The 26,831-nt window shown below is 43.8% G+C and overlaps 2 protein-coding genes across 4 annotated transcripts; one reads left to right on the forward strand and one right to left on the reverse strand.

Annotated features, from left to right (window-relative positions):
- On the forward strand, positions 1-3,975 carry LOC135494835 (sushi, von Willebrand factor type A, EGF and pentraxin domain-containing protein 1-like). Its single transcript, XM_064783125.1, has 6 exons — positions 1-615; positions 1,234-1,353; positions 1,620-1,805; positions 2,189-2,392; positions 3,028-3,228; positions 3,452-3,975. The coding sequence occupies exons 2-6, from the start codon at positions 1,284-1,286 to the stop codon at positions 3,679-3,681; spliced, it is 891 nt and encodes a 296-aa protein (XP_064639195.1). The 5' UTR covers positions 1-615; positions 1,234-1,283; the 3' UTR covers positions 3,682-3,975.
- Positions 3,959-26,427, reverse strand: LOC135494834 (uncharacterized). Of its 3 annotated transcripts, none has more exons than XM_064783123.1 (15): positions 26,217-26,427; positions 14,223-14,336; positions 13,775-13,954; positions 13,018-13,035; positions 11,268-11,576; positions 9,951-10,135; positions 8,974-9,048; positions 8,288-8,566; positions 8,037-8,192; positions 7,610-7,741; positions 7,042-7,248; positions 6,026-6,692; positions 5,626-5,782; positions 5,168-5,391; positions 3,959-4,931 (listed from the first exon to the last, which is right to left on the reverse strand). In XM_064783123.1, the coding sequence occupies exons 2-15, from the start codon at positions 14,326-14,328 to the stop codon at positions 4,891-4,893; spliced, it is 2,736 nt and encodes a 911-aa protein (XP_064639193.1). In that variant the 5' UTR covers positions 14,329-14,336; positions 26,217-26,427; the 3' UTR covers positions 3,959-4,890. The 3 variants fall into 3 exon arrangements, with proteins under 3 accessions (XP_064639193.1, XP_064639192.1, XP_064639194.1); XM_064783122.1 differs by having other exon boundaries at positions 26,212-26,427; XM_064783124.1 differs by lacking the exon at positions 13,018-13,035 and having other exon boundaries at positions 26,212-26,427.
- Between the last annotated feature and the right edge of the window lie 404 nt (positions 26,428-26,831).

Genomic DNA, 26,831 nt, shown 5'->3' on the forward strand with positions numbered 1-26,831 from the left:
ATATGTTAAGCAAACCGCGGGCGATGGAAGAGGCTTGCATCAGTCTGGTCAAGAACAGATTTGTCAATGGATTCGTCCTATTGGTATGGAAATGGGATATGAGACCCTGCACGGAGAAGAAGAGCTTCGTTTGTCAACATGAAGGTTAGTTTCCTGACGATGTGCCAATTGCACATGCAAATCTTGGACGAACATCTAAGTCTGCAATGGGTCTACTGCCCCTCCCCAAAGACTCTCCCTATGGCCTTGCGACTGCATGTAACTGGATCGGCCGCTATGACTGGCAAACGGATACACGCAGAGAAGACTCTAGTGTTTCCCAGACCGAGCATGGAACTCGAGGGGACGTTGATGAGACATCAATAATTCTGGTTTAATCAACATCAGCTGTTCAATTCATCATGACTGCACACATTTGACACTATCTCTCGCCAAGCCCTATATTTATTACAGCCAAGCGGTGCCCTGCCCTGCCGACAGCTCAGTTCGTTGAGCCTCATCCACCGAAGAACTACATCGGACTCACCGTTGACTTCAAGTGTGCGCAAGGTTACGAGCTGCCCAACTACACACTGCGTTACAAGGAATGGCAGGCAAAGAAACCGCCGCCTAAATGTAAATAATGAAATGTGAAACAAATGATGTTATTTTTCCGTGGATTCCGTGGACGCCTTGCTCTCATCTCTTTGCTGTGGATAGGTGAAATGTCTGCACGCCAAACGTCCAATGTCCATCCCCCCATATCAGGCTTTTTGATCTTTTCTAAAATACACTAGCACTTCGCTTGTCGAGGGTATTTTAGGAATGATGCAAATACCTGTTGTAGGAGGGTGCCTTAGTCCGATGCATTACCATGACTCGAGCTTTTCCTTACTTACTTAGTCCTCTTTGGTCAAAGAGGCCGCGTAAGGCTTTAATCTTCGGACTCCACCCTGTTCGGTCTGCAGCCGGTCACGGTTTGGCTTGCAGCACGTCAAATAACCCCGCAGCCAGATGAGGTTATTATAAGGTCATCGAACCCACCGCCCTCATCATATCAGTGCATACCAGAGGTACTCCACCGCTAGATATTTTTCACAAGGGCGTGAAAAAGCCGAGACCCTCAGGATGCTAGAACACTTGCCACATGACCGGAACGGAAAGTGCATCTTCTGTATCATTGCCATTTCGAACTCTCTCCCGACGTAACAAGTTAAAACAATTTTCGTTTCTTCATCATCTGCTCATAAACAGCTAATTCTAGCCTCTCGGAATGGTGGGCGAGAAAGCCAAACATCACAGCGATGCCTTCGATGCGGTACTCGTGCAATTCCTACGGCCGTTGGAGCGTTGGGTCACTGGCACCCTGTGAACGTAAGTTATACGTTGCATACGTTAGCGTGTTTCATCATCCTACGCATTCGAACATGACCTCGCCCCTTACTCCAATTTGATGCCCTATACTTCACGTGTATAGTCTCGCATAAAAAGGAGCGCAACACAAGAACTGTTGACCGCTAGTTCTCGTCATTCTCACCAGTTTGTTGATGATGATCACTAAAGACAGGTCTGTTGGAGAACTGTGACATTATTTGAAACATGGTAATGACAGCATTCAAAGTCACTTTAACTACTTCCAGCAAGAAGCTGCAAGGAGCCACCCGAAGTCAAGCATGCTGTGCGAAATTCGAGTGATCGCACCTACCCGACTTGGATCGAATACGAATGTGAACATGGCTACCACTATGCCTACGACAACACCAGTACCGGGGTGGGGTGGTGCAGCCCGGATATGGAATGGATCGATGTACCCGATGATTGCGAGCGTGAGTTATCCCAGCGTGTTTCCGCCACTGCTCTCCAAACTTGAACGGTCGCGTGTTCCACAAGCATGTTTTGCAGTTGGGAAGAAATATGAAATACCTTCTGTGATTCATCGCAAAATGCTGATGGAGTGAGTTCTTCTGCACACACTGCTGGTCGAAATATTGCAACTGGTGGGGAGAAATTTAAGTGTCAAACATGTCTTCTCGGAGCATCTTCGAGGGCGAAAGTGTATATGTAGTTCTTTACTTTTTGGTGAGAAGCGTCCTGAAGTCGCCTCTCCGACGAAATGCCTCCATCACCGAAGACCGCTGGCTTCGACGTCAGAATACCTGAATTAGTAGGATTAGTTGGATCTAGTCGACTATTTGTATTTCTGTTTCAGCTGTTGAATGCCAACCCTTCCCGAGGGTTGGTAACGCCACCCTCAACTCCGCCAACAACCGCTACCTGGACAACGTGGTCTGGACATGCATCACCGGATTCATGTTCCCTGACACGGTTATCAGCAAATGGATCTCCTGCAGAGAGAACTACGTCAACTTTCAGATCGGTAGATGGAATATTAGCAAGCTGCATGATTGCATCCGTGAGTAATTTCAACAGGAGGTTATGCTTGTTGGATCTTCCTGCATTGTGCCTGGATATTAAGACGGAGAAATGCAAAAAATACTTGTCAAGGCTACCCTTGCCCTCTGACAGTTTGACGAGCTCAAACGCTGCCATTTAGTATATCCAAATGATAGATTATCGTACGATCTCATTTTCAAAATGATTGCCACCCCACACCAGTTGCAGCTGTCACAAAACAGCCTTTTCCTTCAAAACTGAGGTGGTCGGAACTACACTTACACGACCAGTGGAGAAGAATGAGGTGGAAAACTCCTCTGATTTGCCGCATACGCCTTTTCTAATCATCATGTCTCGAGCTGAAGGCCGGTGTAATTATAGCTACCTTCTGTTGGTCAACCCCGGGTGCCAATGTAACAAGTCATCAGTACACACCCAATCATGTTCAGTCATGGTATGTCCAGCTCCAACCGTCCCTTTTTATAGCACGAATAGCGTGTCCATGTATCATTCAGAACATTCATCTTTTCCTCCAGGGGCATTTGCAGCGGCCATCCTTCTACTACATTCTTCTGTTCGTCTGGCAGCGGCCCTCCATTATTTCGAAAGTGTTGAATAAACAACAGAATACCATCTCAACCTTTTGAATTTCAGCTCTCAAATGCCCAGAGCCGCCTGTTCCAGTGAACACGACCATCGTGTTCATGAGTGGCAGTCCGCACGACACTTCCTTCAGGACAGTCCTCCGCTACTCTTGTATCAGTGATGAGTTCGAATTCCCCGATGGTGATGACAGCGTTAGGACAGAGTGTGGGGCTGGAGCCCACTGGGTCCCAATAGTGCCACCCTGCAGCAGTAAGTCGATCAAGATTTTGACAATTTTTAAACATTTTGGACCAAACGACCTCCCCTCGTACTGAACCTGCGGCAGCGTTGTTGCCTCCGTGGGCTCCACCCAGAGCAAAGTCAATACATTGAGGGTCAAGATGGTAATCCTGGCTACGCCTACCTTTTTTTTTAAGTAGGCCTAACGTACCATTGCTTTCCACCAATTAACACCTACTCCTTCTACTTCCAGAAATACCGCGGAAATTGAAGTTGAAGGGGAAGTTTTATGTCCCACCACCCAAAGAGTCTCCATCGGCGAAGGCTGTCGGAACACTTGCCTTGATCATCATGATTATCCTCGTGATAATCATGGTCTTGATGGACCTTGGGACTATTCATAGAGGCTGCAGGCTTGCGAGGTATAACCTCAGGTCGAGATTCTGCCCAAGGAAGAAGAAAAATCGTCCGAAGACTGACTAAAGGACCGAGATATTTCCATTAAGGCAGAGATTCGCTTCAAAGGAGGCAACTTTATGGATGATTGAGACTTCTGGGAGTTCCTTCCCAAATCCGTCAACTTACATATACATGTACGTGTACATGTGTTTTCTGTTTGGGCTTTCTGCAATATAACTTTAGTTCAGTGTTCTGTGGATTGAGAATGGTAGCCCAAGGACTGAATGGAGTCCTGGAGGCCCGGCCTTATAAACGAAAGACTCCGTCCAAAGCACAGACTTTGTGTTGAAGGCGAATTACATCGTCACATAGTTCGCTTGTATTTTTGCTTTATTTTCTTAAAGAAATTCACAAACGTGTACTGTCTAATATATTGTGTACAAAATGTGAGGTATAAATTGTAAACACTAAAATGTGGACGTATACATCGTACATGTATTTACAAAATCAATTGCAAAAAGCAATGGGATTGTTACATGGGAATAGCTAAACACACAGGCCAAACCTTGTCAAGGTGAATCAAGGTAGAATTTATCCAGTTTTGCCACTTATTCTCAGAGGAGCACCGACAACATGGCCCAGAGCCACCAACACCATGATTTGACACTAACATGCTATCACAAAATCGAATCATCGACTTTAGTTGTACGTGAACACGCACTATCAACGCGTGTTATTGAAATCGGAATACACTCTGTTTATTAACGTTAGTTGATGTTTTTCTTGTACATAACTAATGATAGTTTCATCAACTTTTCAATTGACACACCAAGTAGCACTACGGCAGAACTCCTTTCAATGTAGTCCTGAGAATCTTGAGCAATACACTTATTTTACATCATTACAACATCTTGTAGTCGTGTGCTTTTCTTTAGTCGTGTGCTTTTCTTGTTGGAGATAAGAACTTCACATGAAATCATATGGCGGTAATCGTCATCGCAAACAGCAGCGCTCCCCATTTCATACAAACATATCAGTTGAAGAGCACTTCGTCCTGAACTACGTCACATAGTTTTCTAATGATGTCTTATGCACATGACACTAGCTGTCACTTGCACCATTAATGGCATGACCTTCCAGCGCTATTTCCTCCGACGGTGTCTCGAAGCTGAGCAATGTCAATACATGGAGGGTCAAGATGCATTATTGGCTGTATGAAGCGTTGGAACTACGCCAAGTTGGAGGCAAGTCATGTCATCACCGTCATCTACCTTTTGACACAACTCCACCCGTTCATACGTCAGTCTCTTTGTCATCAGAGTCTGGCGGAACCTCTGTAAAAGTGACAGCAATATATTAGTGTTTAAATTTATCGGCAAGAAAAGGAACACCCTATTTTGATAGCGAGCTGCCGACGATGATGCAGCAGTGCCAAGTAATTGATCTGTAGGAAATGGGTAGCCGCCGATTCTAACCGGATGTTGACCGAAAACAAGATGGTCGCATCAAACATGCCCCTTGCATTAGATTGCAGAGCTCCTTCACGTACGTCAAATAGGTTGGCTCGCACCTTTATCATTCATCCTTAAGGTCTCGGGGTCGGCTGATGGCGTCCCGTGGTTCCTTTCCACGCACTTCAAATAACCCAATTTTATGAAGAGAACAACGAAGGAGATGGCAATGCATATGGCCAGCACGATATAGAGGCCATAGAAGTTTTTGAGAGCGAGGCTGGTGTGTTCTTCTTCCTCTTCCGCTTCCTCGTTGATGCACTCGGTTTCGTAACGAAGCCAGCTGGGAAGGAAAAAGAGATATTGATGAACGAACAACGACAGTCCAAATGCTTCAAAGTCGTTACAAATTTAAAGCGACAAGCCGTGCGAAACCCACGATATGTTGGTTAGTCAGGACTTGCAGTTTGGATCAGCTCATGTCAGAAACATATCAGTCTCGTCTGTTTTATAACCAGTGCCATTGCCATGTGTGTTAGGTTTAACACTGTCCTAGAATATCTAAAAATGCTCTTACGCTTTAAGTATATCAGCTATGGAACCATCAGCTCTCATCTGGACGACCGCATTGACGAAATCTCGCCGTAACGGCCATTTTCTATTGATTGGGAAGGCTAACTCGGTGTAGGCTTCCACTTCGGGGGAAACAGCTATGGAACAGGACGGATCTTTAGCTGAAAAGAAACAATGATTGCATACTAAAATGGCTCAAACGGCTATGTTATTCCCTGAATCTCACTCCAGCAACTATAACAAGAGCTACGTAACTTTTCCCCGAGGCACTGTTGAACCGCTCCGCATTACTGTACGTCCACCAGGTGATTGTGCGTATTGTACGTCATAATGGTTAATAGCCAATCAGAGTCAGTAAACTGAGCCAGTGAATACTGGGCAACCGTAACCAATGATTTGCTTACCTTCATAATTTTTCAAAAGCAAATTATTCCCGACAAAGGCAAACTTGCCATCTTCAACTCTCTCCACGCCATGTTTATAACTGTCCACGTACTTCAGATTTGCTGCCAATGCCTTATAATTCCCTGGCATAGACCTGATATACGATTCCATAAAGGACCCCTTCAGGGTGCCAAATTCGTAGTCCTTTTTGAACGGCAACTTGGACAGAGTTAAAGTTGGTAGAATTTCGTACTTTTCAGTCAGGAAACTGGCTAAGTTACCGGTGTAACTTGCAGTTATAATGAGCGCAAAGAACCAGTAAAATACAGTAAATACACGCGTGGGGTACATCATGGGGGCGAAATCGCCACCGCCGGCCCCACTCGAAACTCCAAAGGAGTACCAGATACTTTCGTTGATATCGAACCGGTTCTCCTCCGGCACGGCATCGTAGAACGGATTCCAATAGTCCAGGATGCGGATGAATACAGCTGAGAGGATAAACACCACAAACATGCCCCACCAGAGGTTAGAATCGAATGGCTTCAAGAAACCAAACATGCTGCCCGGGTGTTCCTCCTTCAACGCCATGTACGTTATACCCACGTATTCAAACGCTGGCGTGAAGGCGAAGTAGTGCTTTCTCTCCTTCGTTTTCGAGATCATTCCTATTGCTACGTCTGCTCTCTGCAAAAAAAAACCCAGAAACAAACGAAATATATATTTGCAGATTTGAATAAGCAAAGTTGGAGTTTCAAATGTGCAATGCAGAAATATGACAACGATGACAAGGAGAAATCTACTGCCTTCTCTCTAGTTGGTGGTTTTGAAGATTTCTTAATTGTGATTTCTGAACAAAATGCAGGATGAAATCCGCCAGGCCTTTAACTGTGTTAAACAATGGGCCCCCAAATGGGTAAAGCATGTCTAAAAATGCCAAGAGTGTGACTGTTATAAACAATTGGGCCTTCAATGGGTAAAGCATGCCAAGCCTTCGACTGCGTTACACAATTGCGCCCCGATGGTATCTACCTACCCCTGACTGGAGCTCGCCCATGGCTCCAGTCCACGTCTTGTTCTCTTTATTCAGGGAACCATACTCGTTCTTCTTCGTGGCATACATGTGGTACTTTATCAACACACCTCGCTTCTTGGTCATGATCTCAAAGGCCTTCTTGACTATATCTACAGTAAGTCCCGACCAACCACCTCCGTACTTGTTTTGAAATCCAAACGGTTCTTCCTGAAATAAAAAAATAGCATTTTCATTTCACAGGGGTGTCACAAAGTCTTCAATAACTTATATCCCAACATCTTTTGATGCAAAGTGGTATCGGAATATTTAGGGGCAGAAGCGTCATATTCTGCCTCCTCGGCGTGCTCCTCTAAGAAATTCTACGCCAATCAGGAGGCCTAAAGTAGTATACGCATATATAGTTAGTATTTGGGGGTCTAGATCCAGTGAGTGAATGACATGACTTGTCCGTTTTTGAGGTGACACGTTACAAGTGACAAGGCGTCACTGTAACCCCAACCTCAGGCGTTGATACTTGCGCAAGTTCCCACTGACGTCAAACCACGAAGAGAGTGACCTATTACCTTACCCTGACCACCACCACTGACACCGGCGCATCAGCGGGCCTTTTTGTGGAGAGGGTCGGCTTCCTCTTGATACTGATGATCTTGTGGGTGATATTTCTCGTCTCTTTATCGAAGTATTTAGTCCAGTGGAGCTCCTGGAAGAAATATAGTAGCGAAAATAAGAGAAGGAAGTTGGACAGGTTATCTAACACAGCAGGAGTACACTTGGAATTCTTGGTCTCATGATAAAGTAACTCACTCATATTGACAGTGACTAAATGCTTATTCACGGCACTTATATGTAGAGTTATACAGCAAATGACTTCGTTCGTGGGCAGCACAGCGATCTTTGAATCGTACAAGTATAATCTCGATGACGTTTCCCCCCCTCATAAAACACCCCGTACAGAGAAGACCTTTACCGATGGGAACTGTTGCAGTTCAACTTACTAGCTTTGAGGTACAGAAGAGATATGTATGAGTCTTTAGACCTGTACCAGAAACCTTCTTTGGACGGAGTGTGCCGACGTGAATACCTGGAAATATCCGGAAGCCATTTTGGAATGATAGTCCCGCAGAGAAGTGCGTGTAGCAATAATCGTAGATCTGAAATGTAAGGAAAGCAGGATAAGTAAGGATGTGTTGACGAAAAGAAAAGGATATCGTGCATAAAAACCTATCACTTGTGAAAGGACTCTTACCGTAGCGTCCTCTAGGTCTGTCAATCTTAAAATGGACAGAAAGATATCCTTGGCGCTGTACCCTGAGAAGATTTCGTATTTACACATCATCACCATAGAGAACTCAATGGCCTCGGTGAAACCTGCGATTTCTGTCGATTCCTTCAGGATCGAGTCGCAATGGATGTGATCAAAGGGGACGCATGGTTCGAGACCGACGCTTCGCAGCTTGAACTTTCGAGCCATTTGGTAGCCGTCCCCGGTGAGGAGTTTTCTCATTAGGCCGCTGTATGGCGAAGTCTGGAATGAAGACGAGTTGAGATTATAGATGTGCATGGTATATACTTAAGACTGATCTCGTAGGGGTGTACATGTAGGTCGGTCTGCACTCATGCCGTACTTGGTCTTACGCATGGACTTCGATGAATGTCTTAAGGGGGTCCCCTCACCCCGAAAAGAACTCAAAATATAAGGGCTAGATGAAGATTTTTCCGATACCTTGGAATACGAATCAGTGTCTTTCCAGACTAAAAATGTTCTCCTTTGAGATTCGGACCTATTCTGCCGTTTTTTCTTTTGAGGTGGGGACTGGACGTGCAGAGGTTGTGAACAGTTTGGCTGCCTCACCTCTGGAGGTACAAGACCAAGATAGTTTTCAGAATCATTGTAAAATGACATGCGGCCAGTGAATATGATAATCTGCTTACCATGTCCCAGAAGAACCACTCAGCCTGTGTCACGTAGGATCCCATATGATGTTCTACGATAATTGTCCTGTAAAGCTGAAACAATGAATATTTATATCCAAATTATGTGACTGAAGACGTTTTGGTTCACATTCATTTATGCGTCAAACCATAAATTGATCGTAAAACCATAACTTGATATTAGGTTAGCTAATACTATGTCCTATTTGGGAGAGACTACTGGTTTCTTTCGAGCTCTTTTGGGAAAGGTTGAACCATTTTAAAGAAAGACTTTGTTGTTTTCCCGTTACAAGGGGTAATTTAAGAGAACTACTGACCCAATCTCATCTGTTCTAGTGCCATTGCCATCGTAGTATGGAGGAAATGGTCTGATGTGTCCCAGGTGGCTGCATTAGCGTAACTCTGCACGTTCTCCTGTATTGATTTGCCGTGCTTGGAACAAATGGGGTAGACGAGGCCAGAATTTATATCGGACGTTAAGAAATGTGTGCGAGCTTTTGGCAGCGAATCAGTACCTTGGATAGGCAATTCCAGTCAGTGTCTCAGCATCTCAATGAAGGTTTTGATTGCTTCAGATGTCGAGGGAACTTAGTTAAGTGGGAGGTTTGCACTGATCTCTTATCATTTAGATGATACCAAACCTTGAGTAACGATCTTGCGTTCTGGCCCAAACCCAACACGACACAAGGCCAAAGAACTAGTTTTATGAAGCTGGGTAAGATCTGTTTTCATTGACTGACGCCATCTTGACTTATAGCAAGACTTATGCGAAGGATATGTGGAGTCCGCCATCTACTTCGGGTAGCAGAACACCATTGTTTGTCTCAAAACTCTTTGTCGGAACGGTTTCGGAGGCAGTAGCCCTCGAGTGCCCCATCCCCACATCCACACACACCTCTACGTCTCTGAGACCAGGGGAGGACTTATTAGTCTCTGGACTCATGAGGTCTGCAACTGTAATTTATTGAGAATCTTACCTCAAACAAGAGGTTCAGGTCATCCTGCCTGTCATACAGATACACGATGATGTGCGGTCTAATGGGCACCACCACGTCTTTGAGAATGCTCAGGGTGTGTTCCTCATCCTTCTTTGTCAGGGTGACCATCTTTATCCGAGTGGTTCGCCCCGTTTCCAAAAGGAGAGTCTGGAGAAGGTTGGCGACTGAAAACGGAAATACAGGATGTCTCAAAAAGGTAAACTAATTTTTTTAACTTGTCATATAACACATTACTACATGAGGCTTCATGTTCGCCCGTCACGTGATTGATGTAAGGGCAGACTCGCGGCACCTTGACCGCCTTCCCTGCTTTTGAATATTGTGTACATGCGCATAGTAATACTCTCAAAGAGATCCTATGAAACTTGAGAGTAACCAGAACGCAGTACGTCCGACGTCTGATTAATTTGTTTGTTATTGGCGTAATCGTCACCATGGTTACCATGTTTTTATTCAGGTGATCAACTTGATTTATGCCAGGTATTACCAGCGTTGCCATTATCAGTTTTTTATGGAAGGTGCGTTTGCCGGCAATTTACTTACGAAAATCTGGTCTAAGAAATCTTATTGAGACCAAGGAGCAGCGATGTAAGTTGCTTGACTGAAACTATAACCCAAAGTGTTGCTTTCACAGAAAAGACTAGTACACTTCCAGGACCGATGTTTCTCAAATGTAAACAAGTTGTTAGTTACATTACGGGTTCACGGATGCTGTGGAGCAGCTAACTCGAAGGATCCAACACCGCCTGGTTTCACAGCAGGAACTCATGTTTCATTACAAAAAGCTAACAGCTACGTCAGGTGGTTTGTGTAAAGCTCCAAGTTGAGTTTGACGGGAGTTGCTGTGTATTTTTGAGCTCTTCAAGAGCTAATCCTTCTTAAACAAAGGTTTTGAAGAGTTACATCAAGTATAATAGATTAGAAACTATCTTCGTTATTCTTCTCTTTTCAATGATATACTCGATTACATGTAGAACAAAGCTGTAATTGAATATGCGAATAGTTCAAAAGAACTTCAGCTACCTTGAGGCTTTTTCTTACCGCTAATGTGACTTTTCACCTTTTTACTCAAGCAGCTAACACAGCTAATGAAAAAAGTTTTTCGCGCGATCATTGGAACAGTTCATCGCCAACCTTAACTGATGACCGAACCTAGACTCATCTAGATTATATATCTTAACGACCTTGGAGTCCACAACGTCTTCTACATAATGCCAATAATAAATAAAGCTGTTTCAGGGGAAACATCGACATCCCTGAATATCAGTGTGGAGAAGCCTGTTCGATTTTACTCACTCTCTAAAGAATCCTCACTGAGGCCCTCCCGTATGATGAGGACTCTCCCAAGTGACCTAATGCCCCACTCCGACCGCTCCTTCCGGGAATCCAACATGGCTTCCACTGAATCCCGGTAGAACGTCTCCCACGACGGCCATATTGAAAACAGCACGCGGTTGTCATTGGATTCTTCCGTCATTTTCCGTTCGATGTGAAGGTTCGGGGGCTTGGTCAGAATGTATGCTATGTTCATCATCTTTGCGTAGCTCGCGATGACAGGGTAGTAAGGGCCTACGATGATGTCGACACCGGCAAGTTGCTTGTAGACTGAAAAGACGTGTCAGATAGGTTGAAGTTAAAATGGAAAGGGAACGGAACATTTGCCAGAAATGCCATGGGTAATGTTTGTCAAAATGAAAGGCCAATGGTATTGACTATTTTGAAAAATGGCTGTTTCAAAGCACACATTTCCCAACGAACAGTGGGGGGGGGGGGTACATCGAAATCACTGAGAAGAAGCGATATTTATCAACTCCTTGACTGTCCTATACATGTGTTTGTGGTGTCTAACCTCCAAACATCTAAAACTTAACCCGGCTGGCGGAGCCACTCGGCAAGATAGTTATCGAGGTGACTAGGCTTAGAGCAACCAGGGATTAGGTGACTATCTTTCAAGTTAGAATAATTTTCGAGCTGTTAAAATACAAAGACTACACTTCACAACATCTAAACTAAAATTGAATAAAGTTAAGCTACAAGCTAATTAATATAAACACCAGTGAACCTGCAGAATGAACTGTTCGATAAAATGTGTTGCTGAAACCCAACACGATAATTCATTCACATATAAATCTTGAAAGATAATCTATTCACTGGTACTGGTACTTTTGGTCTCTGAGTGATGGAAGTATGGCCATCCGGTATCCATCCTTTCTTGTTACACCCTGTATTTGCATTGTAAAGGAGGTCGTCACCAAGTACCCCAATGCCATAAGGCCCCATGGTTGGCGCTGATTGTATTCACGTGACAGACAAGTTACCAAGCTGGGGTAGGTTGTGATAATCTTGATAGCGTCTGTACAAAAAAGCGGATTCCTGTGCACCTGGCATACAAGTATGCGGAGGAAAGATGAATTATGATGCTTTGTCCTCCAAAGCAGTGTTACCTGACTCCCCGCCTAGCCTACCTATCCACTCCACAGCCATTTTTTATCTATTGTTTTACCAGGGAAACATACCAAGAGTGTGGTATACTTGTCAGTATTACGCTAAAACTGGCTTTTTCAACGTGAATCGTTTTGAAATATGCGTGGAGTTCAAATGAGTAGTTTAAAGTGTTTTAGAATCAAGATCAACACCCCATAGTCGGTATTGGTTGTCTCACCAAACATTGCTCGGAAGGAGTTGGCATTTTGGCAAAAACCTCTCGGCTGCACGGAGTCTCTGTTTCGGCCTACGTTCTTAAGAGCTCCAACCACGGAGTCCCCGTTCGGCCTACATTCTTCTCCAACCTCAGAGTGTTTGGTGAGAGACCAATCCTTAAACACAAGTTAAACGCAAGCATGATTAAAGGACACGCGTTATTTTCCATTTTGTCAACGCACCAGCCAAACGCTTCCTTTTTATTTTACGCCACATGCATACAAATCAAGTGTTCGCATGCGTTGACAAAATAGATAATAAAACGTGCATGTTTACGGAATAACTAAACGGGGACGTGAATTTCAAATTTACTGCGTGCTTCTACCAAAGCAAAATCCTTACTTACTCTGCGTTCCATTCTTTGCTGTGCACAAAAGAAAGGTAATCCAGTGGTTCAGTCTCTAGCAGCAGTTTCATTCTTAAAAATGAGGGACTTTGAACATTTGAAAATAGTTTTTTTAGCCACCACGTATATCCACCCACTCGAGGTCCTAGGCCGCTCGTGAAAAAGAGGGGTTTTCTCCCCCTGAATGACTTGGGGTGCATATTTGTGTTGGCTGAAAGACCCGACTGAAACTTTTTCGGGGACTTCAGGATTGACGCTGGCTCGGCAACAGGGAGCATTAGTAGGGCATGGCTATATGCTTTGGGAGTTGTGCGCGTCCTTAAAAAGCGGTGCCATTCATCAGAATACGCTCAGGAGTTTAAATTTTCAGTTTGAAGATTGAACTCTATCCAGCAGTGATGTAACACGGAGCTAATAGCACTTAGCATTATGCGCCATAGATCGGTGATCAGAACCAAAAGAGGAAATCCACGGTGTTAGCCTGGAGCAGGAGTCGCGGTACGTTACGGGCGCGGTAGACCGGCGCTGACCGGCCCCACTTTAAATGTCAGCTCATTTTGTCAGTCTCGGCGGACCTCGGGCGCCGTATCTCTTGACACCTTTGATACAACGGATCCTACATGGGTAGCAGCGTCGAAGTCGATGTAGCAATGACGCAACTTCCGATGTTACCATGATATCGTAAACTTTTTCTTGGGACTTCGGTTTCCACTTACACTACAAAAGGACCAACGGATTTCGCATAAAAGCAACTCACCCGAAGGACTCAACTTTCTCTTCTCATGTCGCTGGTCCAATGGGATGAAGATTTTCTTGACACTGGTCCAGTGAGAAAAGATCTTACTGTAGACTTCCGTCGTCACGTTGGTGTTTGAGAGGCGGGGGTCGAACGAGTCGGCTGCGAATAGGCTCTCCTCGCCTTCCATTGGTAACAGACCTGAAGTTAAGACAATGATTCCCTGACAAAAAGTTTTCGAAGCACTAGGGAAACTATGGATAGGTACTATAGGAGGTCAAATTGGTGTGACTTGGACATGTATGACCAGTGGTTTTCAATATCCCCTTCGCCTCTCGTTATTTCAAATGACGAAGGAGTGAAAAAGACCTGAAACTCAGGATGTACATGTAATAAGAAAGGCATAGACAGCAATGCCCTTGCATCAGTCTGCAAGAGGTCACAAGAAGTTGTTGTCGTTCATGCTTACCGATTATTGCCGGGAGGGCCGTGCAGTTGTCCTTGACCATTCCCCCGCTACTCCATACGACAGTGATGAGAGGAAGGATGAGAAAGAGGGTGGACAGAGGAGACATCGCGACAACTGCAAAAAAGAAAATGTGCATTGGGCGGGTCGATCTCCTTTGAAAATGCAGCAAAAACGAACTACAATTCCATACATAAATGTTTAAAGTAACATATTTCATATTCGTACTTAGTATTCACATTGTCAGTCACCTTTCAATCGAACAAATGAAAGTTAATTAAAACATGCAGATTAATTCAACGTACGTGTTATTGAGTTGTGAATTAGCGAAGATATTGTGAACAATGAGATGCAACTGTATGTTCAGCTGTCGCCAGAAAACGTCAACTATGAAATATGCTTGCTTCCAGCATTGGGTAGAAGCAAGGAAAGTTTATTATGAGAAAATATTCGGTGACAGCTCGAATCGTACTGAGCGCAAGCTTTTGATCGTTCGGTTTGGGTGCAGCAGAGCAAGGCGTGAAAGGAACCATTGCATTATTTTGCCCCTTCGCAGTTCAAAGAATTCAGGCCGAGCTCAATAAGGTCTACTGTCTTAAAACAAAGCCCGCTGGCACCTCGGCCTCAATTCCATTGTTCTACTGTCTTATCAAAGGGTTATACGAGCAAATCTTGAAAAGATCGACCTCCACGAAGCGGCTTTCATTGGGGTTGATAGACCTAAACCAGCAGGTGCATGCGTGATCGCAATCGCATACAGTCGACACCACCCTAAGATCAGTTGTTGTGAACAACAAGCTTCGCGACGAACATCGTTATTGCGCTATTTTCCTTAGTAAATGTCCAATATCAATTTTCTCTTCCTGATAAAAAAGTATATCACCCCGCAGCGTCTTTAATTACATTGCGAACTATCGCAAAGATTTACTGGATTAATTAAGTAGAAAGGAATGGTGTCTCAGGAAAGCTCTAGAGGCATCCTTCGTTCGTGCACATTGAAATCATGTGTCCCGGTGGTACTCGATCAGAAACAAACATGGTGATAGGCCCCAAAAGTGTCGTCATAAACTCCACACTCTTGGAAATTAAGGCTTTTGAGCTTTTGAAAAACTTCAATGGATTTTCGGTCAACACAAATATGCACCAGTGGAGGTTTTTCGGTAAAATGAATCCCAAATGGTTTTTGAGATGCCAATGAAGTCGTTCCGAAGACAAGAAATCCTGTTGTCTTGCACACAACGCTTGGTACATATCCGTGCAATATACAGTCTACTAATCCTCTCTTCGGTGAGCAAGACTTCATACGCCGAAGACACAAATCTATAAAAAAACACATTATGGCGATTGGCGAGCTATGGTAGGTTAATGGGGCCATAAACTATTTGGCGAAGGCCAGAGGGATAACCATGGATCGATATGATTGTTCTTGTGTGTTGAGGTTCCGAGATGTAGATTCTAGATAAAGCTTGACTGCGCCAATCTCTAGCAGAGCTTGTTCACGCCGAGACCGAGGGATCCACTAGGGACCCCAAACCTTTGACATCTCTACTTATCACAGTGTGGACGAGACGAACAGACCATACACCACACCCTCCAAGACTGCTCTCTGTCTGAAGTCGAGCGAAGAACGATCTTGTAATCAGTATCACGAGACTGACCTTTAGGCTTCAGCCTGATTCGTGACATCCACCGACCTAAGATATTTGATGCAGTCATCGAACGCTTAAAAGAAGACGAGGCCTTTAGAACCTGGTGAAGTATTCGTTGGATATGAAAGACCACCCTACTTTGGGGAAAATCGCTAAAACTGACGTAGGACATTTTCAAAGCCCAAGGACGCCTGAAACAAGAGAAGCTAGAGCTATTTTGAAATTGCCACCGCAGAGATCATCGTCTTAGCATCGTTCAGCTGAGCTGGTATTTAATCCGGCTTCTTATCAAACATGTCTAATTTATGGAAGAGCAAGTTCTACCATTTCAAGCAACAGGACTATAGTACATCTCTTTTACGAAGCCGATTCCTTTCATTAATATTCAGTAGCTGAAACCTGTCATTGCAATTTGTTACACTGCTTCAACTCGCCTCAGATAACCATATTATTTGAAGTCAGAAACACTCTGAGATGACTTTGGCAAATCCCAGCAGGCTTCGAAAGATGCTTATCCTACACAAAATATCACGATGTTTGGTCAATTGGACAACTAGATGTCGGTTTGACCGAAGCCTTTACAGTGGCTGCCACAGGCCTTAAGAGCTGAGAGCCCCGCATGGGCTAAAAAAACAGACAAGTTGAAACCAGCATTCTCCTGTGTCAAACCATTACGGGGTATCAATTCATTTCATCATTTAGAGGCAGTCTGATATGACGTTCTTCCTCTGGAGAGTGACATTCTGTTTAATTGCATTCTATAAATCAGTGTACTAGTATTCGTTTGATACACTAATAAACAGATTATCTGATTTCCACTAAAATCGTCATGATATCTCCAGTCTCCTCATTGTTCTTTATTGTTATTTGTTTCAATATCGGTCAATGGCACTGAATCTGTAAGCTGCCGTTCTTATGTTAAAACAGTATGTATTCCAGCATGCAGTAAAACACGTACACTCCGGGCGCAGTGAACCGCATGGTATGAATATGATGACCAACGTCTATTTGCCCTTGATGATTTTGACGAAAGAAGCCCAATGAGAGGACCTTTCTAGGGGTCATAACCCTTAGACAAGACAGTAGAATAATGGGAATTTATGCCGAGGTGCGAGCGGACTTTGTTTAAAGACAATATTGGCCTATGGGCCTGAATTCGAAAAAACGCGAATTTTCAAAACACGAAAAAAAACATTGTATGTATCTTAAATTGGCTGCTCATAATGATAATTTGTGCCATGTCAATTAGACCTCGTTACTGTTGCACTATAACAACCTGATGGGGATGTGCTGAGAGTTCAAATCATCACGGTGAGCTGTACGCATATGGCAATATTTCAGCTGAAAGACGTCGAGATTGATGAGGTAGTCAAAATCGTCATTTTAGGAAGCCTTGATGCTCCATCTTGAGGCTCAATGTAGACATGGCTCAGCTTCCAGACAACGCGCGTAAAGATGGGCGGAGGCCACGGAGGCAATACCGCTGGAAGTTCTGTATGTGATGCTCAGGATGTCTTCAAACAACACCCGATTGAATCGCTGTCTTTGTCCATATTGTCTTACCCACGATTTGTGTTGGATTACATAGTCTATATTGAGACTGTGTCTACCGATACATCCCCCAGGTCTAGCCTAATCATGCCATTCGGCTGGACTAACCGTATTTCGGCTAATAAAATGGGCGGCAGTAATGTTGTGCATGGGTCAGCATCAGTCGGACACATCTGAGAGTTTATGTGACTGATGTACGTGTACACATATGTATTTATACTGACCAGATCTACATTGTAAAGGAACATTCTTCGATAGCCACTGGAACTCAAAGGCCATAGGGGTGGGTGGGTGGACCTATTTCCACCATCCCATACGGTGAAGCTCAGATCAAAGTCCCCCCTCACCCACAGTCTAGTTCCTGTACCAATAGAACTCAAAGCAATAATGTTAGTGTCAGGAGAAGTCTTCAGAACTCTGTTTTCAAAAGTGTTTTGTGGCCATTTTAGATTTTGGCAGCCATCTTGCTTAATTGAAAGAGTATAGTCGCAAGACCACAAAACCAGTTCAGTGAGAAAACATTGACCAGAAATGTGTTAGTTTTTTTGGCTTAGCCCGTTTTCTGTGGGTCGGACACACCACGATTCATTAACTGGTGTTTGTGTTCGGATCACCGCTGTTCGTCATGATTATGTTCATTTGGGAAAAACAGATCAGATAGATCACATTAACTCACAAACAACCATACGATCAAATCACGATTTATTTTGATCCCTTTATGTTAAGGATCCACTAGAGCGGTATCACATGACCAGTATATCTTGACATTGTGAGATAATGTCGTTAGAAAGGCGAAATTAATCTAATCTCCTTGACTTGGACAAAATCGAAAGAGACGCAGTCGGATAAGTTGAGATAAAAGGAAGCGCTATCTGTGATATATGCCGCCAAGGAATGTTATCCAAATCAGACATGCATTTGTTTACCCTTCATTTATACCTGCCTAATTTTGAAATACACCACGTCTTACCTTTTAGGAGCCCCGTAATGAATTGAACAACATCTCGTAAAAATTCTCCGTCACATAAATCTGGCCCTGTTACAGAGTAATCGACCACACTGATTTATATTCTGGTAACACACCCTGACTGCTTTGCTAGATTAACCATCTGACCTATTTGGAATAGTGAAATCGTTGTACTTCTTCAAGAAATATCCTTGGCCTCGCCACTGATGAAAGGCTATATATATCCACATCGGCGCTTTCGATATTGCCCTGGTTAATTTTCTGATACAGGGATAGCCTCATGGGGTTTGCCGGCGAGTACAATGACCGTATTCCTTCGAGAAACTCATGATATAGAACCCATGATCTATTCAAAAGCCCTCCAAGTGTCAAACACCCACTTGGTGCAGGGGTTTTAAATTCTTCAGCGGGAAATCCACCATGGATAGCGATTTTGGTTTCCTACTGATAAGATTTGTGGTGGAAATGCGATTAACTTTCCCCGTTCGTTGCAGAAATAGGACTGATCCTATATGGAGTCCCGCAAGAAAACCTCAATGGTAGGTTCCAAGCTTTCGGATGGCGTTTCTGAGAATGAAACTACTCATCACCAATGAAACAACTTTCATAGTATGCATAGGGAGGCTGCCCCGTCATCCCCGTGATATTACCAAGCCTTTTTATTTGGTTTCTCTCTGTGCGATATTCCATCAAGCCTCCATGAAATGTTATTTCTCCTGTGTTTAGAAGCTTGGTAAATATTTAGCCTGGCAAATGGCATTTTCCTCTCGGCTTCTTGGCTTATCTTGACGCAAGGGCCCAACGCGCCGCGTAGCGGCAAAAAAGCGAAGCTGGCGAAACATTTATAACGGGTCACCGTCACTTATTATTGGACTTATAGCGCATTTACGGGGTTGCAACTATTTTGCTTTATAGTGTCACCAGGAAAGAAAAGCATGCGACCTAACGCCGATCTATTTGTATAAAGTGATAATTGGAAGGTATCTAGTAGGAAATATCAATAAAATAATCATTCCATGTCGTCTTTTGAGGGCATTTTTGATTGTAAAAAATATATGTGTACGTCACCGTAGTCTCTGCAATGATAATTTTATCAGAGCAGTCTCGCGCAAGTAGAAGTTCTTTACCTACTAGTTCTTCACTTATTAGTCTCAACGTCTGGCGCAAAGCCAGACGTTTTCCATTACGATTTCACTACGATGTTTGACAAGAAGGAGCAGTGCGCGAGATATGCTAATGAGCAGACTTCCCTCGCTTGAGTTTCTGAAGAATGTTCCATATCGCGCTAAGCTCATCACTACTGATTATGACAGGCGTGCAACGGTAGGTATCTGCTCCCCAACTTCCACCCCAATACGGTACAATAAGTTACCATTTGATGGGAATGGGACAATGTCCTCACTGTGTATGGAGTCATAGGGATAAGAAGACATTATTCATTAGTGTTGGTACAAGTGATTTTGCCCAAGAAGCATGCGCATTCAAAAAACAAAATATGCAAGGTATCACGTACATGACCATGATGACGTGCAGAAAGTGCACTGGCCAGTGCATACCCTATGGCTATGTACTAGTAAACATGGTAAACATGAACAACATCATTATTCATCGGCAGTTCATTTTACTCCGAGCTTTTCCTGAAACATATAGCCATGATGATTAGGCCTACCATGTACCATGTCCATGACCAATAACAGCACTAGATCATGTGGATGTCAACAAGTTCACATGAACCGTATAATCCCGCATAGCTAGGTAGGCAAGATAAAGTTAGACGAAGTAGCCGATAGGGGTCTCTCACCCCTCAAAGTCCGTCACAACTATTCAAGCTTGTACAAGGAATACATGCAGCGCTGACTCTAACAAGACCCAATGGGAATGTCGCACAGTCATCTGTCAAAAACAAGACCTATGTTGCAGTATGATCTCTTGCCAATATTTAATAATTGCACTATCATCATCACCTCATCATACTTCATTGACATTACAGGCACACATTGACATTGACCACTGTTCCAGTCAACGACACAGTCGCTATCCAAGTAGCATTATAGAGGTAATTATCATTATCATACCTCATTAGCATGTGAACCAATCACGTCGCGTCCTTTGCGATCACGGCAAAGCCTCATGGAATAATGTCTTTCACCGTTGAATAACTTTTCATATTCCATGCCTACAACTTCAATTTCTTCATATTCCATGGCTAGAAGTTCAATACTAATATAATATCCAAGATAAAGTTACAAGAAGGGGTCTCTCACCTCTCACTGTATGTCCACACTATTCACGCTTGTACGAGGAATACATTCAATGCTAAATCTAACAACACCCAGTGCCCTTACTCTGTATATTAGTCACTGGAAGATGGCCCATTTCACTCCTTGCTTCTACTTCACCTATAGTCTCATTGCAAACGCCTCAGTTCTATGATATCACATTCACTTTCAGCTGTCATGCAACGCAACAACTGTGCTATCTGCCATCGCACATCAACGAAGAAGTGCAGCCGCCCACATTCCACCTCACGTCTGTCCGACCAGCTGCAATCCTCGAGGACGCCCCACTGTACCACGATTTCACTACGATGTTTGACAAGAAGGAGCAGTGCGCGAGATAGGCTAATGAGCAGACTTCCCTCGCTTGAGTTTCGGAAGAATGTTCCATATCGCGCTAAGCTGACCACTGCTGACCATGACAGGCGTGCATTGGACTGGTACAGGTTGGAACTAAACATTGAATATGCTGGTGGTGACGCTTTCTGATGAGAAGTTGGTCGTGACTGATGCAGTATCCTTGGACTTGTCCACAGCATCGTTCAATCATTGCTCTCTGAGCTGCCTTGATTCTGTACTTACCCAAATACTAAGACCAAATGCCTGTTGACTGTGCTTTAAGAGAGACTGGCGCCATGCCTAGAGATATGACTGACCCCTATTGGCAAATTTGTATGACTTTATTTTGCCTACCTAGCTGCTGCCTATAGTCTCCCTTTAACTGCGGAACACTTCAAAGTCGATAAAATGCCATGTTCCACCTTTTAATGTGTTCAGACCGCCATTTTCAAAATAATCAAGTCAGGACACTGCCTTCTAGTCTCATAATAAATTTTGCTTTCCTCAATAATAACATTTCTTCTTCTTTAATGCTTTCATCATTCCAAACTTCTCCTCCTCTGACTTTTACAGGGGTACAGTCATGGCAATCAAAACCCAAATACTGAGACCAAATGCCTGTTGACTGTGCTTTAAGAGAGACTGGCGCCATGCCTAGTCTCTCTTAAAGCACAGTCAACAGACACCAACCCCCTCAGACTCAGAAACCACAAACGCCCAACCCTTCCTGCTACCTTAATACTTCTGGATCGTTTCATTTGCCCAACAGCCAATTATGTTAGGTGGACTCGCCACGACCTCGCCAAATGGACTGTGACCTCTTCAATCAGCAAACGTATTCAGTAAGCGTTTAAGTCACGAATGAGGTTCAAAATACTCAGTCTATGTTAGGCGAAAATAGCGTATCAGCGAGTCAAAAAGAGGCAAACGAAAGGCAAATGGGAAAGAATAACTACAAATTACCACACCATTACAGTCTGCTCCGGCAGGGGTAGCATTTTGACCTTGGTAGTAGTGAAAAAAATACACCATGTTTTATGGGCCGCATCTCCATATGGTGATGAATAGTGATGCTAAGATCTGTGCCTAATACCGGTAAGGTGGTTACAGAGCTTGGCTTCTGTTACTCTAGTTAAGTTCATTTGGTGCAGCATTTTCAACAAAGCTCCCGCGGGACATTTTGAAGAAAGTTATTAACAACTACAGCATACGACAGGTTGTTGGATTCTCCAAAGCAGACATATTCAAGCATATCCTGTCTGCCAGTGTAAGTCAGTGCACACTATACATTGCGTTCTCGCAGGGTAACAGGACTGAAGATAGCTTCAACACAATGACTTCGTGAAGTACATATACCTAAAATACTGTTACACATGCACGATCAGTTTCTGGTATATCATGCCATGACCAATCCATCAGGTCACGACCTACTGAGTTGATGATAACGGAACAAATAACTCAAATTTGATTAATTAACCTACATACAAGCATCTTTCGATAATTGTAACATTCCGCCCAGCAATGGTCTTGAAATATCCCTCAAGCCAGACAATGGCAAATGAAATTCGGTGCCGGTGTAAAAGTAAAAAGTGCCCCCCTGGAAAAGTGTCCGGCCCTATTGTATTCTGCAATATGGTTCTATAGAGACCCTGACAGTCAATAGCTCAGAGATTGAAGCGCATAATAGAATCCTTTGTTCCCGGACATTTTATCCTAGGACATTTTAAACTTCTACACCGGTATCGCGTCGTGTGTAGGAGAAACCCAGAGGGGAGTTGGTGGAATCGAGGTAAGATAGACCTGCTTCAGAGAACAAAGTACTTAAAGACGTTCAAAGCATCAACAGACTGTAAAGAACCAGCAGGCAACAAAGCCATGCTATCATTAGTGGCAGGGTACTAAATTCTTTGGTTGTAAGAAGTTCACTGAGTGTTTTGCCGGCGAAACATGACGGCTCGTTGATCGTGTTTGTTCAGGAGTGATCTTCACGTTTTAGACCCAGATTGACTTTCATGATATCACACTGAGGTCGAGAGGAAGTTTTAAAAAGCGTTAATTACGAGACTTTGAATGTTCTTTGGATGCGATGCTTCGTATGCTGGTCGTAAGATTGTAAACCCCTACTTCATCTCTGAGGTTGAACTGCTTACAGTTATCATCCATAGGCCTAGGCCTCAGCCGAACATCAAAGCTGATCTTCTCATCACTTATTTCTTTTTTCGCATATGTCAAAATTCTACAGGGGTATGTAGTACTTTTGTTGAAAGGCTTACCTGGCAACGACAAAAAACAGGGTTCTGCTTTTGTTAGACGTGGGATAAGTTACACAAGGAAAGCTCATCTGCAGACTGGTGAATGACAACACACACACCTCTTTTTTTCATTACCTTCAGACCTTCAACCCACCTCATTATTTTCCTAAGGTTATTTTAGCATTTCTTAAAAAAACACTATTAGGCTTGGAGCTAAGGCCTAAGATATGAATAAAGGAAGGGACCCTTTACTTGCTTCCCACTGTTTAGCCGAATTAGCCTGCTTGGATAACATCAATTAGCTTGTTCGTACCACCTGGTTATATCAGTCGTCAGCACTATAGTGTCGGGGAATGCGCCTAAAGATTGCTGTTCTCAACGGCCTAGGCCTACCTGGTAAAAAATTGCGTCAGTAACAATCGCCATCTAATTCTAGTATCATGTAACCTTACCAATATCGTCAAGATATGGTTCACCTTCTCTTTGGCAGCGTGCGAAATCAAATGCTAACCTAATCAGTAATCGGAGAGTTGGCCCTCTCGGATCGGCTTGAATCACCGTACGGTTTGCTTCTCAGCATTCCTTACGCTGTGAACCGAAAGCGATCAAGCAGTAGCCTTAACCTTTCCACCCCCGGATGGTAACCTAACCAATGTTATCAAGATAACATTCACCATCTTAGTATGAGAAATGGAAGAAATTAAAGGTCAGTCTATTCCAAGTTTCAGTGTCGGCCGGTCAAAGCCTGTCTTCTCCTTCTTAACATTCCCGAGGATGTGAAGCGAAAGCGATTGATCAATCTCTGGCCTTAAACATTTTCTGACCTTACCAATATCATCAAGATTAATTTTACACTTTACCTTTATTTTATCGCACCATGGCTCACAATAGTGAAGTTAGACCTCAATGAGCTGAACGTGTAATGTCAACATTTCAAGGTCGATTCCACCCATTTAGTAATAATCAATGTGTAACTTCTACTATTTAGTAATTTAATGTGAAAATTCCACCGCTGAGTAATTGAATGAGCAAATTCAACCATTTGGTAATTTAATGTGCATTTATCTGTGCATCTTTGAGTGTCTAATTGTGTGACTGGACAAGAGTTAGTGGCTTCCACCTGGCAAAGGTGATCACTGACTGAATTTACTTTATCCCAAAGTTCCCGTAAATACTTCTCCGAGGTAACTCGGTAAAGTGGGATGTAACCTTGGCAAACGTCAGGTGCCTGTATCTATCACGTGACCTTGACCTCGGAATCACATGATCTAGCATGTCAGGATCAGTGTTTCACCACTAATGGAGAACACCGGGGATGTAAACTGCCAGAGCTAGCCTCAAAGGTGAAGTGGCTATCAAAGCAGGTGCACCATCAAATCCTTGAAATTTGTCGATGTTGATTGTCAATATCCAGACTGATGGCATAGAATTTTAGTGGTCTAGTATTGCTGCGACAGGGTCGGGGCGATAGAGGGTAGGTGCAGCAAATGCTCCCTCCCCTCCCAAGGGTCACAAAACTAACTTGTTTTTCATGCAGATTTTGGCCGATTTGCAGACTGATGACGGAATACTACACAAAGTTGCTTTGCTCCAAGTGACCAAAGATATAGCTACAGGCCTGGGAGGATCAATTGACAAGATTCTTTGGGGCATTGACCCGAATATCAATCAGGGCCTAGATTCCGCCGCAGGCTGCATCACTCAGTTTGTAAAATCATTCCAAGGTACAAGGTCATGCATATCCTTTGTCATGGAAACTGGATTCATTCCATTATCAGAGCTTTCTCCCCGGAGCCTCCTCTTGTTTTTCATGTTCTTGGGAAAGTTACAAACTGATATTGGCCAATGAGCGTCAGATATCAGAAATTTGAGATTTTCAGGCCGGAAATCTTGAGTTTTATCGTCTCGTACCAGGCTATATTTCAAGGGTATGCATTGGACTGTTGTTGCTTTCTAAGTGTGGCTCTGCTATAAAGGTGTCTACTTAGCCGACCATGCGAATCCGATGCCTCTCAATGATACTGGTTACACACCTTTGCCCCCCCCCCCCCCCGGCGACTCCTTTATCCTAAAAAGGCGAGCATGCATACTTCAATGCCAGAAATACTTAGACACGACAATGTTTAGCATAAAAAATTCGATTCGGAATTATCAAACGACATCAAAGCCACCGACATTTAATTTCTTGATAACATACACATGGCACACAACACTTATCTTACTGGAGGACGCAAACAGTCTGCTTACCAAAGACTATCGAGGTCAAATCAAGTAATAATTCCATAGTTTTGATTTATTTGACATCATCCACCGAACGAATACCTAACTGTCATTAGTCAAATGGCGGTTCTTTTGATCTGGTAATGTTCAGAACAACATGATGAAATGACTAGAAGTAGTTACTAGTTTTGTGAGAGAAGAGTGCATGCGGTATTGCCAGTGCGAAAGCATTCTGAACCATCAGAGGTCTCCCCTCATAATGGAGTACGGAGTCCGGGTCGTCGGAGTGGATAAAAAACTTGATGGTCAAGATGGTACGAAAATCTCTGCCATGACTCGCCTTGGAGCCGGAATGACCTGGCCGGTTATCAAGACGATAATCTTACCCCCAAAAAAGTCCAGGTAACCGTTGCTTCAAGGCCATGCATCCGAGGGAAGACCACCAGAGTCGCGCCTTTGACCTTATCATGTGAAGCAGTACTGATTATTGATCTGTGAAGACTTGCTTTCGCTCAACCTAACGATTCAGGTCAATAAAATCTGGATTGGTATGATAAGAAACACAATGAGTTTCGGAAAACTCTACAGCAGTCACCAGCCGGGACGAGCAACCTAAATCTCAAAGGTTTTGGCAATCACACAGGTCGCCGGTTGCAGATGACAATTTGATAGTCCAGGGCATTGTCCAGCACCTAAGTGGCGAAATATGCTAAAGAAGCTCTATGATAGTAAACTTACCTTACCTCAAGAGAATGGTTGAAGGCAGTTTACCAGCTAGGCTACAGTATCACACACAGTAATCCTACACGAGTCATTAGCTATCCTTCAGACTACAAATATAAATCATCGCCGGGGTACCACCTGCCCGTCTGAGAAATACTGAGATTTGTTTTAGAAGCAACTGAGGCGGGAAACTGCACGTGGTGTGACGGAACTGCTGCGCATGAGGTGCGGGAGGCGTGCGCGAGCGTTAGCGCTGCCTGAAAACCAACGACGCAGAATAATTGCTTGGGTACGGAATACGTTTCGTTTGCCCAGGTTACACGATGGGAAGCAAGGGCCATCTTTTTACCCAAGCTCAAACTAAATATGTCAGGCAGTGAGGTCAACCGATCTTTACTCTATCTTGAGTAGACAAAGTTTGGTCTGAGCTGATTCACCAACTTCAAAATCCCTATAATCAGGACCTCCGCCCGACCCTGTTCATTAGTCTTCATGAATTGACCAAATGGGACGGTAGTTTTAGTGGCTTGACGTTTAGCCAATGGATGCTGCTGTAACGAAACTGTGATGGGATTTTCTGACACCCAATCAAAAGATTCAACGTGTCGCCAGTCCCCTCCTGGTATCTATTCCTT

Source organism: Lineus longissimus, chromosome 10 (genome assembly GCF_910592395.1).
Source record: "Lineus longissimus chromosome 10, tnLinLong1.2, whole genome shotgun sequence".
In the NCBI taxonomy this organism is placed as follows: domain Eukaryota; kingdom Metazoa; phylum Nemertea; class Pilidiophora; order Heteronemertea; family Lineidae; genus Lineus; species Lineus longissimus.

What these genes read in the sequence shown, in the direction of transcription:
- LOC135494835 (XM_064783125.1), top strand. Translation starts at nt 1,284, where the DNA reads ATGCCTTCGATGCGGTACTCGTGCAATTCCTACGGCCGTTGGAGCGTT. An exon ending in GTCACTGGCACCCTGTGAAC is followed by an intron (nt 1,354 to 1,619) that starts GTAAGTTATACG and finishes AACTACTTCCAG; the next exon opens with CAAGAAGCTGCAAGGAGCCA. An exon ending in AATAGTGCCACCCTGCAGCA is followed by an intron (nt 3,229 to 3,451) that starts GTAAGTCGATCA and finishes TTCTACTTCCAG; the next exon opens with AAATACCGCGGAAATTGAAG.
- LOC135494834 (XM_064783123.1), bottom strand. Translation starts at nt 14,328, where the DNA reads ATGTCTCCTCTGTCCACCCTCTTTCTCATCCTTCCTCTCATCACTGTC. An exon ending in TCTTCTGTACCTCAAAGCTA is followed by an intron (nt 7,742 to 8,036) that starts GTAAGTTGAACT and finishes TATTTCTTCCAG; the next exon opens with GAGCTCCACTGGACTAAATA. An exon ending in TGGGCGAGCTCCAGTCAGGG is followed by an intron (nt 6,693 to 7,041) that starts GTAGGTAGATAC and finishes TTTTTTTTGCAG; the next exon opens with AGAGCAGACGTAGCAATAGG.